Source organism: Indicator indicator, chromosome 14 (genome assembly GCF_027791375.1).
Source record: "Indicator indicator isolate 239-I01 chromosome 14, UM_Iind_1.1, whole genome shotgun sequence".
Lineage (NCBI taxonomy): Eukaryota > Metazoa > Chordata > Aves > Piciformes > Indicatoridae > Indicator > Indicator indicator.
Genome location: NC_072023.1, coordinates 7,993,950 through 8,009,795, shown reverse-complemented (window position 1 = coordinate 8,009,795; position 15,846 = coordinate 7,993,950). Strand labels below are relative to the sequence as shown.

General features: G+C 46.2%; 1 protein-coding gene across 1 annotated transcript in view; it reads left to right on the top strand.

The window, feature by feature from the left end:
* Window positions 1-15,846, top strand: part of CACNA1I (calcium voltage-gated channel subunit alpha1 I) — a 166,041-nt gene that overhangs the window by 79,665 nt on the left and 70,530 nt on the right. Inside the window, exon 4 of the mRNA XM_054386678.1 lies at window positions 13,021-13,118. Coding sequence (XP_054242653.1) covers window positions 13,021-13,118 — 98 coding nt within the window. The remainder of the gene's footprint in view (window positions 1-13,020; window positions 13,119-15,846) is intronic.

The window sequence follows — 15,846 nt, the reverse complement described above, 5'->3', positions numbered from 1 at the left end:
GTGATTTTTCTTTTATTTCTACATTTTATTTTCTGCCAGGTTGTGATAAATAAATAAAGAAGAGAGCAGCAAGAACTGTGCATTACAGAAGTACATCTGCTCATGAATGAGTCCCCATTGACTGTGGCATGTGCAGTTTCTTGCTTAGCCAGTTTTTCTCCAGCCAATGCATGTCATGATAATTTCTCATCGTTCCAGCCACATCAACATAATTACTGGTGTGAACCAGACTTGTAATCTCACAAGAAATTATAGCACATTAGTTTGATGATGTCTATTTTTCCTTAAACCTGTGCTGATTGTGGTTAATTTCATTACCCACCTTTAATCTGTAACGCATCAGAGCTGCATGCTAGCGATTTCATTGCTGTGCTGTGCTCAGCAGCAGTCCAGTCCAGCTGTTGAGATCACTGTGTTTCTAAAGTACTGGCACATCACCAGAGTATCTTTGACCCTTGGATGCTTCCCCAGTTTTCTGAGACTAATCAAAAATCATCAGTATTGGTCTAGATCGTTTCTGGCCATCTCTTTTAAACCTTGTGGATATAAATAGTCCATACCTGCTCATCCTAGACTATCCCTGCTTTTCACAGGCACAACTTAAAATACTCAATCACAGCTGGAGCTGAAACTACCTCATTATCATCTATGCCACACACATATCATCTGACCTTCCCCATAGACCTTTTTTTTTTTTTTAATTGAAGTTTTCTGCCTTTTCCACTCTGTTTGTGACAATTCTGTTTTCTTGTTCCAGTGATTAACTTACACCATTTTGTGTGCTTGTTCAATTCTTTGCCAAATTTTCTACAATTTCCATCTCCTAATTTATATTCATTGGTATCAACTTCTCCTCCCTTGCTGTTACAGCCCTGCTTTCACTTATGTTGCATTATCTTTTTAGCCTGCTCAGCTTTCTTGTCTCTGTTGAAAGCTTCTTGGTCACTTGATAAATATTCCTGAACACCAATTCATTGGTATCCACAGTTCATTGATTAAAGTCTTTGTCCTGATTGGTTTGATGCTTGGCTGTTTCCGTGTTTCCAATTGCATGAATATGGCCTCTCTAATCCACCAATTATTGATAACCTTACTTGATTTGCACATAACACATTAAATTGAGTAGAGCTGTATTTAAGTTCTGTGATTAAAAGAAAAAGGTAAAACCACTTAATGGACAATCTCTGTATCTTCCATGCTTAAATGCAGTTTTCTTTGAGTTGTAAGGCACATCACTGTAAATGCTGGGAAACTGGAAGGAGGTTTATGTGTCCTCAACACTTTGCCCAAATTCAGCTCTTGCAGATGGATGTACCTAATCACATTCCTAGGTTCCTAGATAATTCAGATTGGAAAGGACCTTATGAGGTCTCCAGACCAATTTTCTTGTTCAAAGGAGAGTCAACAACACTGAAGTCAGGTTTCTCAGAGCTGTCCAGTCAAGTCTTGAAATCCACCATAGACAGAGAGTGCAGCACATCTCCACACACTAACCCCACTGCTGATTTATCTCTGTAACTAGGCTGAGCCTCCCTTCCCTGCTTGGATTTATGACCATCTTATCTTGTTCTCCTGCTGTGAACCACTGTGAAAAGCTTGGCTTCGTCTCCTTACTGACCTTCTCATAGATACCAAGGAGGTGCTATTAGGTCCCTCCGAAATCACCTCCTCTGCAGGTTAAACAAGCCCCCACCCACTAGCCACTCCTTGCCATCCAAGTGCTCTAGCCAGCAAGGAGTGTCTTGGTGACCCTCCACTAAACTCACTCCAGTTTATCAACATGCTTCTTGTATTGGGTGCCCTGAAACCAAATATGCTATTTTAGATGTGGTCTACCAAGCACAAAGTAAAGGGGAAAATCCCTTTCCTCACAACTCTCTGCACTCCTGTTGGTGCAGCTTGGTATGCCATCAAGGCTTCCTTGCAGCAACTGAGTTTTGCCTCTTGTTCCTCAGGATCCACAGTCCCTTTTCAGCAGAGCCACTACCCCGCAGTCCTTAAGCAGCAGGTCAGTCCAGAAAAGGTGCAGGATCTTGCATTTGTTTATTTAATTTCATGAGGCCCTTGTCACCCCAATTCTCTGTTTAGGAGGAATTCTCTAATTTATAAGGCAGAAAATTAATTTGCAAGTATTAATTTCTAAATTGTCACTGATTGCATGCTAGAAAATGCTATTTTTGACAGTATGCCACTCCCCTTCCCTCCTCCTTTCTGTCCACTTGAGCCTTCCTAGCTAGGTTAAAATCCTTGACTTTAATATTCCTTTCATGTAGATCTTCCCACCAGGCTTTCTTAATGTTGTTTAGGCTGTTTATGCTCATAAACTGAGCAACTCCTATTCTCTTTATTAGCCAGCCCCCTGGCACTGGTCTATAAATGATACTGGATTTCTCCTATTTATATCTTTTTGTACCTTGATTAGTTTAGTTCTTGGCATGGAGATTCTGTAAGAATTAATGTTTTCCCCTAATTTCATCACTTTCGCCTTTTGGTCTTTCATTTAACAGTCTCCTGACTGATCAATCTGCCAGCTCCCTAAAAAACCTAATTCTTCTGTGAATGAAATGCTGGTAAACATTTGTGCTTCTCCAGGGGTAGCTAGGGCTCTCTCAGTCTCCTGCCCATTGTGGCTGGCCAAACCAGCAGTTCATTACCAGATTCCTCCACCCTCTCCTCTGCCTGTTGGCTAGAAAGGTACACCAAAGAGCTCAGCTGAATGTTTCTTGTCCATCTTCTTCAGAAATGGTCCATAGTCTGTAGCATATTGTGATAAGATAAGCAATTAATTTCAAAAGGCAAAAGGCATCATAATGGGTAAATATTTTCCTGGAAGTTTGGAAACCTTCCTAATTTTTTTTTTTTTAAATCTTCTTTCACTTACAGTGTGGCAGCACAACTGTCCCAATGTCTTGTCTTATTTAACAAAGCATCCTTTTCATTTCTGAGCAGTTATGCAGCCTTTGGAGAGGGCTGGTGTCTTTGTATAGCTGGAGATCTCTTCTCAGGCATGCCTGGTAGCCCCTTAGGTTAAGCAGAACATTTCTCTCACTCCCTGTGCCTTTTGGCTTGGTTCTTCTTCAGGAGTGTGCTTTATGCAGCTTCCGCAGTGGGAGCCTGGAAAGTGTATTGCTCTCCATTAAATGACACAATTGTTATCACTGTTTGTACCTTTTCTCTCTGATCTACTGCCCTTGATTTCTGTTTCACATAATTCCTTAGGCATTGCATCTTTTCCTCCATGAACCCTTCAGTGATGCTGCTTCCCACATTCATCCATCCGAGCTCTTTTCTAACCGGTGCAGCATCAGTGCATCTTCCTCTGACCAGTGGCTCTCTCCTTACTGGGAAGCCACCAGTTTACACTTACAGCCCCAAGTCTGCATGTGAGCCAAGGAAAGGAGGGTGGCAGCTCTCTGAAGGATGAGAGGTAACAGCCCCTCAGCCTCAACTGCCCAGCCATTCCCAGGACACTGGGATGGTGCAATGTCCTTCCCCGCTGGGAAGATGCTGCTTAGCCTGAAACGCCCTGGTTGGGCTTAATCTCATAAGACAGAGCAGTGTGTTGCCAATCTTCTGCTTTCTCTTTGCTTTTAATTAACTGTGGTCCTTCAGGGACCTGGCCAGAATTTGCATAGTTATGACTTTAAAACCACAGACCATTAAATGCTTCTTTGCAGCAGGGCAAACAGCAGAATGCTCAGCAAATCCTCGGCAGCTAATCTTTGACGCCAAATGAAAGTTTCTAGAAAATGATGGCAAGTTAAAGAAAGCTGTAATAAATATAGCAATTAGGTGTTTCAAGCAGTGATCAGATAGGGATGGAAACCAGCAAGCAGCAGCTAAACAGCATCTTAACCAAAAGCAGAAAAAGCAGAAGCACAGCCCTCCCCCCCCCCCCCCGCCCCACCAACATGCACTCATTTTTTTTCCTACTTAATGATACTAATTATTTCATTTGCTTTCTCCTAGTAAAACTCTCCTTAGATGTGCAACACATTGAAATGAAAGCAGTCATCAAAATGAAATGAATCACACCAGAAAAGAATCAAAACAAGCAGGCAGTGGTACCCTGCCTGTGCTATGTGTAGTTCTCAATTATTGACTCTGAGTTTTTTGCCTCCCTAAAAGCTAATTCCCTAGGAGGTGAATCTTTAGCTTTATTTATGAGGATAAAAAAGGCCACACCAGCAGGACCAAAATGCAGACACCGCCTTCCCCACACACCCCCCATCTCTCTCCCCCTCTCTCCCTCCCGGCTCTCTCTCCCTCCCGGCTCTCTCTCCCTCCCCGTCTCTCTCTCCCTCCCGGCTCTCTCCCTCCCGCTCTCTCCCTCCCCGCTCTCTCCTCCCGCTCTCCTCCTCCCGGCTCTCTCTCCCTCCCCGTCTCTCTCTCCCTCCCCGTCTCTCTCTCCCTCCCCGTCTCTCTCTCCCTCCCCGTCTCTCTCCCTCCCGTCTCTCTCCTCCCCGTCTCCTCCCCGTCTCCCCCCGTCTCCTCCCGTCTCCCTCCCCGTCTCCCTCCCCGTCTCCCTCCCCGTCTCTCCCCGTCTCTCTCCCCGTCTCCCTCCCCGTCTCTCTCCCCGTCTCTCTCCCTCCGTCTCTCTTTTCCCCCTAAGCAGTTAAATGCAGAGCTCAGAGCCTCTGTCCAGACTCCTGGTTTTCCAAAGTGAGGCTCTGTCTCTCGTCTTCAGTCGTCTGAGCTTGCCTAGTCCCTCTGGCTTTCTTATCACAGTGTGAAAACCTGCTTATGTCTTTTCATATCATGTCTCCAAAACTATTAAGAAACTCTGACGTTTTCTCTTGGTACACAGTTGGGAGAGAAATTGGAGTGTTCAGGGGTGTGAAATAATCACGTTCCAGACAGCAAGGGACCAGTCTCACAGGCTCTGGAAGCTTTCAGCGGCTTTTACTTGCAGAGCAATAACCAAAAAAAAAAAAAAAAAAAAAAAAAAAAAGAAGAGTTAAAAAAGTTGTTTTGCACTGGAAGGGCACCAGTTGCAGGCTGTTTGTTAAAGAACACTAAGCATCATAGTTCTGGAGCTGACTGTGTAATTAGTAATGGATCCCAGGTTATTAGGGGTTGGAAGGGACCTCTGGAGGTCTTTGAGTCCAACCTCCCTGCCAGAGCAGGACCATAGAATCTAGCACAGGTCGCACAGGAATGCATTCAGATGGGTCTTGAAAGTCTCCACGGAAGGAGACAACCCCTCTGGAGGAGCCTGTTTCAATGCTCTGTGATCCTCACAGTGATGAAGTTCCTCCTCATGTTCAGGTGGAACCTCCTGTGTTGTAGTTTATATCCATTGCCCCTTGTCCTATCACAGGGTGCAACTGAGCAGAGCCTGTCCCCTCCCTCTTGACCCCCAGCTCTCAGATATTTATAAACATTTATTAACTCCCCTCTCAGTCTTCTCTTCTCCAGACTAAAAAGCCCCAGGGCTCTCAGCCTCTCCTCACAGGGCAGTGCTCCAGTCCCCCTCTATCACTCCTTGAAGAAACATCTAACTTTTTGCTAACAGAATTATAGCCTCTTTAATTAGTATTCCTTTTTTTTTTTTTAAATTATTAAAGGGGGGAGGAAAGGATTAAATTTTTGCAGTCCTTGTTTTACTAGCAACAGATTTATTTTTTTCCCTCCCTTCCCCCCCACTACTTCTGTCTTTCAGCTTTTATGTCAGCAGAGAGTTGTCTTTAAAATAGATAAGCAAGAGTACTTAGCTGAGGAGGCTGTGGTTTGCAGAGCAATTTAGAGACCTACTGTGTAATGTCTGGCCATGTCCCATATGATGTTCTTCCATCCTTGCTACAGTAAGGTGTTGAAAGGAGTTTGGCTCATCTATTTAGGGCACATTTTGAAGCCCAGCCCCTGAGGCACAAAACTGCAAAATGTGTACAAATGGCTGCATGGCTTGCTCTTTAAATACTTATCAAGCAAGTGGGTTCAGTGCTGGGGACTGCCTGGCAGCCCTGTGCCTCCTGCTCCATGGAGCAACCTGCGTACGTGTAGCAGCAGATCAGGGCCAAATAATCTGGTGGCTGGGAGCTAGAGCATCTGTGAAGACAACATTTTTAAGGAGTTTGTAGGTGACTGCAGGGCCCTGTGGCTTGTGACTACACGTGGCTAGGGGCCTGCATGTGCTTCACCCACCCCATGGGGGCTGGCACCCTGTGCTGTCTGAAGCCCCTGCCCATTCCCACTTGCCCGGTAAAGGTTGTGCCTCTGCAGCTGTGAACAGGTGAAGGAAATGGGAAAATGGGCCACAACACAAATCTCTGAGCAGGGAGAAGTCTTCCATTTCTTTCCTAGCTCCTTACTTTTGAGGGCAAGTAAGCATGTGGCTCCAGCTGTAGAGCAAAAGGGCTCTCCTGGTGCAGAAATGTAAATAGATAGGTCCTGCAGAGGAGCCCTGCAGACCTGGGGCTGGCAGGTAGCCTGTTTGCATGCTCTGGGTGGTTCTTCTCTCTGCTGCTAAATGCATGTCTTGTAGCTGCAGGCTCAAGGTAGAAGCAGTAGCCCTCCTCTCTTGCCCAGCATCTGGCCAGGCCTTGTCAAAATCTCCTAGCTTTGCTTCCAATGTCTCCAGATGGATTTGTGAGAGATTGGATTAATCTGTCGTCAGTGCCTGCCTGCTTACAGCTCTCCTTGTGTACAGGCCAGGGCATGTCCAGTCTTGCCAAAGGCTTACAGGAGAGGTCTTGAATACCACCTGTGCTCCACACTGGCTATTCAAATGCTTGTTCTTCTTCCTGCCTCTTTGCTGTTGCTCCAACACAGATGATCTCCACTATCCAGGCAGTTGTGGGCACCAGTAAGTGGATTTTGCTGCCTGCCCTCCCTCTTTTGCACACCACAGGCTCAACTAATGCAGCCTAAGGGGGTGCCTGGTCAGTCCTATTCTCCACATCCCATGCCCACTGCTGTATCTCTGGTTATAGAAGGCCAGAACTAGATGGATCTAGCAATGCATTTCATCAGAATGACTCATTAAGATAAGAGGGGAGATATGTATATACCATTGAAATATATCATCCTGTGGGAGGGCCAGCTTTGCTCCTTTTTGTCATGGTAGCCACAGTCTTTGAAGCCAGAGCAGAGGCAGTGAGCCCTTCCCCTCACATTGGTGTGTGCTGCAGAGGTGGGAGGATACAAGGGTGAATGAGTCTACACCACCACCCCACACACTGCAGATGGGAGATTGAAGCTGTGGAGTGGCTCACACATGGCTCACATATTCAAGGGATGGACACCTTGGTAAACAAAGAGGTGTCAGTCATCTCCCACTTGGGATGCCAGTATCTGAATAAAAAAACTCAGGGAAACCTGGCAGACTTAGTCTTATATTTTTCCCTGTGACTCCTATGTTTTGGATCTTCGAAGTGGTGGACATTTCAGCTTGTGGAATTTGGCCAAACAAGGGGCCAAAGACAGAAAGGCATGTTCTTATACACAGAAGATATTGGTTAAACCACATCTAGTCATGGTGTAGGTCCATGTCAGGCTTAGACTCATGATTATAGCTGAGAAGGTAAAGGATTTTGGAATAGAAAGCAATGAAATAATCTTCTATCTTGGTTGCTCCAGATGCTCATAGATGCAAAGACCAAATTAAAATCCAGAGGCAGGAAAAGCTTCACTTTCCACAGAGACTCATAAGCAAGCCTGAAATTACAGCTAGGAAGTCACAGCCATAAAGTTTCTGGCTTCAGTGCCAACTCCAAATGTATTGGAAAAAGAAATATGAATTGATTAGAATGCAGTTAATTAGATTTCAATTGAAAATCCCTATCAGAGAAGGGGAATTAGGCAGCTTTTGAATTTGACAAAACCACACTGACTTTGTCTCCTAAGAAAAATATTGCCTCAGTATTTTTCATGAATGCTTCCAGAATCCATTTTAAAAATTATTTCTTGGCTGCCAGTTCTCAGCAAACAGAAGTTCAGGAGCTAAGATTAGGAAAGTTAGTAAGTATTTAATAAAGGTGTAAGGAGGTGGAAATGTGAAGAGGTAAATGGTCAGGTTTGAACTGATCATGGATTTCATCAAGTGTAGCTGTGAGGAAGCTACTAACCAAGCAGTGCAGAAGTACATTATCTCGGGTTACATGGACATCAGAGAGGGTCTGGACTCCTTGCATGATTTTCACGTTCTCACTATGTCTGTTTTAAACAGTTTTAATTTTTCTGCCTCCAGCCCATTGCTTAGTCTGCTTTCTCATGTCTGGCACAGAGCCATGCTGGCCATGAGTTTCTGCTGTTGGGCAGTGATTACTGCTCTCCTGCTCTGCCCTGAGTTTCATTGCTGGTGCACAAGTGGGGAGTGCCAAGACAGATTGAAGCTCGTAGGTGCACAGTAGCAAAAGGGGTGCCAAGCTGTAGCTGATGAAGTTATTCTGCTGTTGTTGAGACCTCATGAGGAGTGAGGGTTTGTGAGGCTGGTGGCTTGCATGCCTTCTTGTCCCCCTGTGCTCGCTGTCTGCTCCAGTGGCTTGGCATGAGACAAATGACCAGGGTCAATGTGCTAACAAATTGCTCATTTGCTCCTCACACTAACCTGGTCTCATCTCTGTTAAACTCCAGGTCTCTTGTGTGTTCAGCTGAGCAGACTTGCCTGGGCCATAGGCTAATGTTTAGCAGCTAAGCCAGAGACTAATGAAGCAGGAAGGGTGTTTCCTGATAGGCATCCCCCCTGCTTCTGCAGGATGAAACCCCTGTAGGCAGCTGATGCCCCTATCCATTTCCTACCCTGTCAGTGTTCCCACCAGGCATTAAGCTGGATCTGTATGGCATGGGGATAGTGCATACATCAACCCCCTCTCATTTCAGAAGGGTTTCATGTGGTAAGTTTTGAAGAAGAAAATCTCTAGCAAGGGAAGAAGAATTTCTACTGTATAAATTCAATTATCCTGACAGCTCAGTGCTCAAATTCCATCACAGACCAGGAGTTTCTCTCTGATTTAACACAGTTCGACCTCCCTAACCTGCCCCTGCGCTCACACACCCACGCCAGAGGCCACAAAATGCTTTAGTGGTGCCAGAAATGAGTTACCATTTCCTTTGGGATAGATACATCCTCCCCTGCCCCATCACGATAAGGGGAAAGGACAGCTTTGCAACCACCACAGGGGCTTTCCCCACCCCCTACATCCCAAACTGTGACTGACTGCCACTGGACCTTAAAGGATCTAAGGCAAACAAGACACGAACAAAGAAGCCATGCTTAAGCCAGCCAATAAACATGGGGGAACTAGATGAAGGGCAGGTTCTGAGGGCTACACTTGCTACCACAAAGCAAGGAAAAGGAGCATGAAGACCTCATGGAGTTTAATAAGAAGGAAACAGTTTTGTATTAGCTTTAATCTTTCCTGGTTCTTGGCTTATGAGCACCCAGTAAACACATGGTTCCCCAGGTGGCTGCTGTGGTAAGGATCAAAGCACAGAAGGTCAGATGCCTGCATGAAAGTCCAAATAAGCACTATGTGCCCAATCCACCATCACAAGATCATGAGGAAAAAGGAAAACATGAACCTCCTGACATAAACCTGCTACTGTTACTACTCTCTGCTATGAGCCCTTTTGACTCTCTGTCAACCTGTCACCACCTCCACATGTGGCAAGAGGTCAGGCACAGCCCAAACCTAAAGGTGGTTAACTGTAGAGGGTTCCCAGGTAGTGGGGAGCAGGGCTGGCTGGAGAAAGATAAAAGCAAAAAACAGCTGAGCTGGCAATCCCTGAAATGCTTCAGATGCCCAGAGACTCCAGCAGAGCTGCTTAGAGATCCTATTTTGTTAGAGAAGGGAGGCAAACATTTGGATTCATTGGTTTTACCTACACAGAAAACGTTTGGTGTTTTTTTTTTTTTTTATGAGTGTGAACATAAACTGATGCTAAAGCCATCACTAGGGCAAGAGCAAGCTGCCTTAGTGCCAAATTGCCCCAGAATTGTGTTTGGAGTTGCTCTGGATATGATTTCCCTGACTACAGCAGACCAAACTCATCCATGGGGATTTAAACATCCTGGATGTTATTATAGACAAGCCTATAGACAAGGAGGCCTCAGGAAGAACTGTAGGCAGAAGGGGTCTGCTAAATGAGCTGAAGCCCTGGGGCCTGCTACAGCTGAGCTTATTTTTGTTAGGAGTTGCTCTCTGAAAAATTTAGCAGTTGGCCTTCTCTGCCCCATCCTTGGGAACAGCCTGCTGTGTTTTTGCTGGTGCAGTGACTGAGTGGTGGTTTTTTTTTCCCAGCTAAACTGGAATGTAATTGCTGCAAACCTGTAGTCACCAAGGGCTGCAGGAGGCTGACTTGCTGGCTGTTTGAACTGCAGAGTCCCAGCTAGGGCAGCATTTATCCTGCTCTGGAAGGACCCACACTCACTGCTTTGATAATTATTAATTTTCTAGTGACACACAGCCTGGCAAGCTCATTCCAGCTAGGACAGGGCAGGGATGCACTCAGTAACCTGGCTAAGGTCACTCCTATTCTAATGGCAGCAATGTAGCCACAAGAGGACAAAACTGAAATGGTTTGTAAACAGAGGGTTTATTTTTAAATTAATTTTGCATGGTTAAGTCTAAGAAAGGATGTTGCCTTTGCCCATTGATTTATTCTCAGCCCTAGCCCTGCACGCTTTCCCTGTGCTCAGTTTCTGTGAGGGTCTGTGAGGGTCGTGGTATTCTTCATGGCTTCTCATTTGGTCAGTTGTGGTGCAGAAAAGACCACTTTTTGAAAATACAAACCTTCTTTGTCAGATGTCAAATAAGCAAACAGCCACAGTGTCTTTCCAGTTTGTTCTCCTGCTGCTCAAAGCTATTTTTTGTTTGCCTTCAGAGATCTGACCTCAGGCCAGGGCTCTAGGAAACATGTTGGATTTTTTTTATTATTTTTTTTTTTTTTAGGAGAGGAAAGGAAGTTCCTTGGAACTTGACCAAGCTTCTCCAAGCTATATGCTTCCAAGCTTCTGTGTCAAGTCCCTTGTGATGTAAAGAGGTGTGAGCCCATGGCTGTGTCCATATGCTGCTTTGCCCATAACCATAGTTCCAAAGCTTCAGCAGGTCTGCCTACTTCTGGAGCACAATGTCTTGAGTTATGCTTTCGAAGCAAGGCTGATCAGAGCTTCTGCAAGGCCCTTTGCACCATGTGTGCTGTTTGTGTGATACTCTGCAGTCATGTCTGTGCATTTATATGCATGTGTGTTCTTCCTCCTTCTGTACCCACTTCCCAATTTCATCTGATTGCATCCCAAGCCTCTCTCTATCACTAATGCCCTCCGTGGGCTAAGTGTTGCTGCTTGGTTTGGGAAAGGTTTTTTGAGGGGGTTATTTTTTGTGGGGGTGTGAATATTTTAATTACTTGCATGAAATCCCTTCTCTTTCCTTCTGCACTCAGTGTATCTGGAACTGACAGCTCCAGGGAGGTAAATGAATGCCACTGCATTTCAGAGGAAGAATTATTTCATGCAATTACCCTAAAAGTGCATGAGAGAACAGTGAAAGGAACAGGAGAGGGAGAGAACGAAAGAGAGCATGAGGAGGAATAATCACAACACTTCGACAGGTTTACCTCGTTGTGTTTGAAAATCTATCACTCTGACAAGTCCTCCTTGTGAAAGGTGTAGACAGATAACTAGACATTTGCTCTTTGAGGTCCTTTAGAGTGAAGGGGGTGATCAATAGGAGGATCAATGCTTTCATTCAAGTCCTTTCTCTGATATTTCTTACAGACCAGCTGTGCACAGACACTAGCTGTACCCCATTTCCCTCTCAACGCCTCACTCAGGCTCTCTGATTCACTCCTTGGTTGTTCCTGGTCAGAGGGCTTTGGGTGGACTTCAGGTTGCAGGATTATTGACTTGTGGGTCTTTCTATACAAATTATAATGGGTTTGGCTTGAGAAGGGATGCTGTAACAAAGGGCTCTGTCCCCTGATCCCTCCCTGTCTCTTGAGCATGTTGAAAGGCCAAGGAAAAGGGAGCTCTTTTCATCATTCATACCTGAGAAAAGATTCAGGAGAAGTGGTTCCCATCCTGACTCTGCTGCTATTTCATCTGCAAAATTTATTACTCTCTTGATACTTCTGTGATCCTCTCTGCACATCAGGGCCACCCTGGGGAAGCTGCTGACAACAGCTCACTGTGTTCACTAAAACATGCAAAATGCTCAGGTGGAAAGTGCTGGTCAGGGTAAATGATTAGGACCATCCAAGAGGCAGGGAAGTTACTGGACACTTGCCATGCTGGATGAGGAGGGAAGCAGTGGGCTTGAGGGGTCCTGGGCCATGTCACTCTTTTTCACCTGTGCCTGCTGCTCTTGCAGGGAAGCCAATGGACTAGTCATGGCTGTTTGTACTTTGAGGTAATTTAGGGAGCACGCTGTTGGGCTAGGAAAGCTAAGGTCTCTCATATGTCTAAAATTAGGCTTTCCCCCTCTTGGCTGGTGTCAAAAAGGAGTTTTTCACAGCTATGGGAAAAGTCTTCTCATCTAACTGAAGCAGTTACTGCTTTAAGTAGAGAGTTGGTTCCATGAGAGGTGAAACAACTTAGCTGAAGCCACCTTCACAGACTGCATCCTGTCCTGTGAGATGAGTCAAACATGGGGAGCACCCTGCTCTGCTGCAGGTAACACTCCATAAAGCGGGCTATGCAGCCCCCTCCGCCTGGCCTCATGAGAAAGGTACTCGCCACATGTGTGCCCTCTTCAGGAGTGCATGCTTCCTGTTGGGCATCTTCATGCAGCCCCTTCACCCCCTGACAGCTGCAGCAGGTAAACATCATTGCAGCTCCTGTCCTGCATCCACGTGGCACATTCTCACCACTCACTGCCTTGCTGTGGACAAACTGTTTTCTGTCAGGGGAACGTTGGGATCCAGTCCTGCTTCTGGAGGCTTCAGCTTTACTCCCAGGGACTTGGGCTTCATTCCTGTGACTTCCAGAAGCCCTTCAATGAAGAAACGTTGGCTCTGCGGCTCAGACCAAAATTTTGTGTTCTTTTAAACTTCCTTATTTTCTCTTTTTCTCCTCTTCTGCAGGATGGTGGAGTACTCCCTGGATCTGCAAAACATTAACTTGTCTGCAATCCGTACTGTCCGTGTCCTGAGACCCCTGAAAGCGATCAACCGTGTGCCTAGTAAGTCATGTGTCCCTCTCACACCTGCTCAGCTTGGGCTGTGGGGGTACTTGATCTGTGATACTGTGTGTGGTGGTGGTCTCTATGTGAGGCTCAGGTGCAAACTGAATGGAGACTACTGCATGATGTGTGCAGGCTTTTGCCCACCATGGGGCCAGGAAGTGCCATTGGATGGGTGGTAAAGCCACAGTCTTCTGGCATATCAGCCCTGGTCATCCTTTGTGCAGGGCCATGCTGATGGCTCAGGAGCTGAAGCTGAACAAAGTGCAAATAAAGGAAAGGGGTTTTTCTTCCTCATACTGAAAGACATTGTGGGTTTGATAATGTCTGCAGCCTCAAAAGGAGATGTGTGTGCAGTCTGGTGAGGGATGAGGGGAGGGAAGCAGGGTGAATTGGTTTGCTCAGGCTTTCACACACTCTTCCAGGTCCTCTCATCTGAAAAATTTTCATGCCATTAGAGCTTAGAGGTGTGTAGCACCAGTTATTTTCTCTCTCCACCTCACCCTGTGCTTTGTACTCCCTCTTTTGCGCCAACTCTCCCTACTGTGAGCTGGCATGTGTGTATGAGCCAGGCTGAGCATTGCAGGGCACGTGCTGCTGGGGCTGCATGGGAGCTGGGATGTGTCAGCAGCCAAAATGCTGCTCACCAATACCGTTCAGGTCTGAAATGCAGCCCTCAGCTCAGATCTGCATACAAACCAGAGAGGTCCTGCAGCCCTGGCATGTAATCCACAGCCCTGCAGCATGTGCCATGAGCATGCTACTCCTACAGTGGAGGTGGCCCCTCCATAACCCTCACTTCCTTCCTTCCCAGAGGATGGGAACAAGACCAACTTCTACAAGTCCTATGAGGAGCGGCTGAGGGAGCTGGGGGTGTTTAACCTGGAGAAGAGGAGGCTCAGGGGAGACCTTATTGCTCTCTACAACTGCCTGAAGGGAGGTTGTAGCCAGGTGGGGTTGGTCTCTTCTCCCAGGAAACCAGTGACAGAAAGAGAGGACATAGTCTCAAGCTGTGCAGGGGAGGTTTAGGCTGGATGTTAGGAAGAAACTCTTCACAGAGAGATTGGCAATTGGAATGTGCTGCCCAAGGAGGTGTTGGAGTCACCATCCCTGGAAGTGTTTAAAATAAGACTGGATGAGACACTTAGTGCCATGGATTAGTAGATTAGATGGTGTTGGGTGATAGGTTGGACTTGATCTCAAAGATTTTTTCCAAGCTGGTTAATTCTGTGACTCTTCACTGTGCTTTGCAGGTTTTGTTGGAGCCTGTTTCTTACCTCTTTCACCTTTTCTTTTCTTTTTAAAAAATTTTCTCATCAGTGTTGTTCTGCCTGTAACCCTGGAGCAAGTAAGCAGGTGTTGTTGTTATTTAAGTGCAGGAAGCATTGATGGAGGTGGCTCAGGCTTCACAGTGGTTTTATCCAGGTGGATGGAAGTGAACTGGCAGGCAGGTTGCATGCAGTTTGGCTCAGGTGGTTGCAAGAGCACTGAGCTCAGTCCTCTATGTCACTCTGTTTCTGGCTACTCTCTGTGCAAAGGCAGCAGCTGCCACATGCAGCTCTGTGAGGTTTCAGGCATTCTTTTTGCAGGTTTTTCTGTCTTGGAGAATGGCAGCAGGTCTCTTTGCTCTTCCCCATAATCTCCCTATCAGGCTGTCTGCAGTGGCTAAGACCTTGCCAGAGCTCTCCTAATCCTCTCAAACTCAGATGCTCCTTTTTCTTTTCCAGATCTTACAAACTTTGCAAAGGCAGCCTCCCAGTCTTCCTCCTATGATTTTCCTTGTGCCAGAGTCACTTTCACAATGCCACCTATTTCCTGAACATGGTCCAGGGACAGATTTTAGTATCTCAGATTCTGTTCAAAGCCTTTCTAGAAGGCTTTTTTAGATCTTGTGCCTCTTCCTTGGGTGTATTTTTCTCTCTGAGCAATAGCCAGGAATATAGGGTGCCAAAAGGTGTGAGGAAGGAACTGTGGCACAATCTGATGTGCCCAAAGTGGCAGGAGGGCACCAGGCAGAGGAGCTGGTTTGGGCACTGAGTGTATACTCAGGTGCATACCAAGCCCATCATGGGGTGATAAAGAGGGGAGCCATGGTCCTTCTCTGGACACGTTGAATGATACTCAACCAACTCTTGCATATGTCTCTTGTAGGGGTTGCTGTTAATTGCTGGACCACAGTGTAAAGTCAGGAGTAAAGCTTGACTGACAAAGCCAAGGTCTTGTTTAATTCCTGGTTATCTCCTGGAACAGCTGGGGTTGTTCCCTGCCAGCAGGAGCTGCCCCAGGAAGAGCAATGTGAGCAGCATCAGAACTGGCTCATCAGGGATCTGCTTTGTCCACGCAGAGGCACCAGGGAAGCTTTCAATCATGTTTGCCTGACCTTTGCAGAGCATAGGCCATTGAATTTCCCCAGACTGTCCCAGCCCTGATGCTGTCTGTCTGCTCAATTTATCAGCATAAAATTCTACCTGTGTGAAATTGATGCTGTTTTAATTTCCACTCTGTGGTTAAATCTTTATGCACCTTTCTTGCTACATAAATTTGTAGCTATATGCAGAGAACGTTTTGGGAGAAAGACAGTCTGTCATTAATTTACAGGGAAGAAAAAAAAAGAAATCACATTCCCTGGGAGAGGAAGCACTGACCTGAGGGGTGAAGACTGGTGAAGAGGCTGTAAACAAAGGCTTGTGATAAATGGGCATGATCTGCGTTGGAAGGAGGTGCCCAG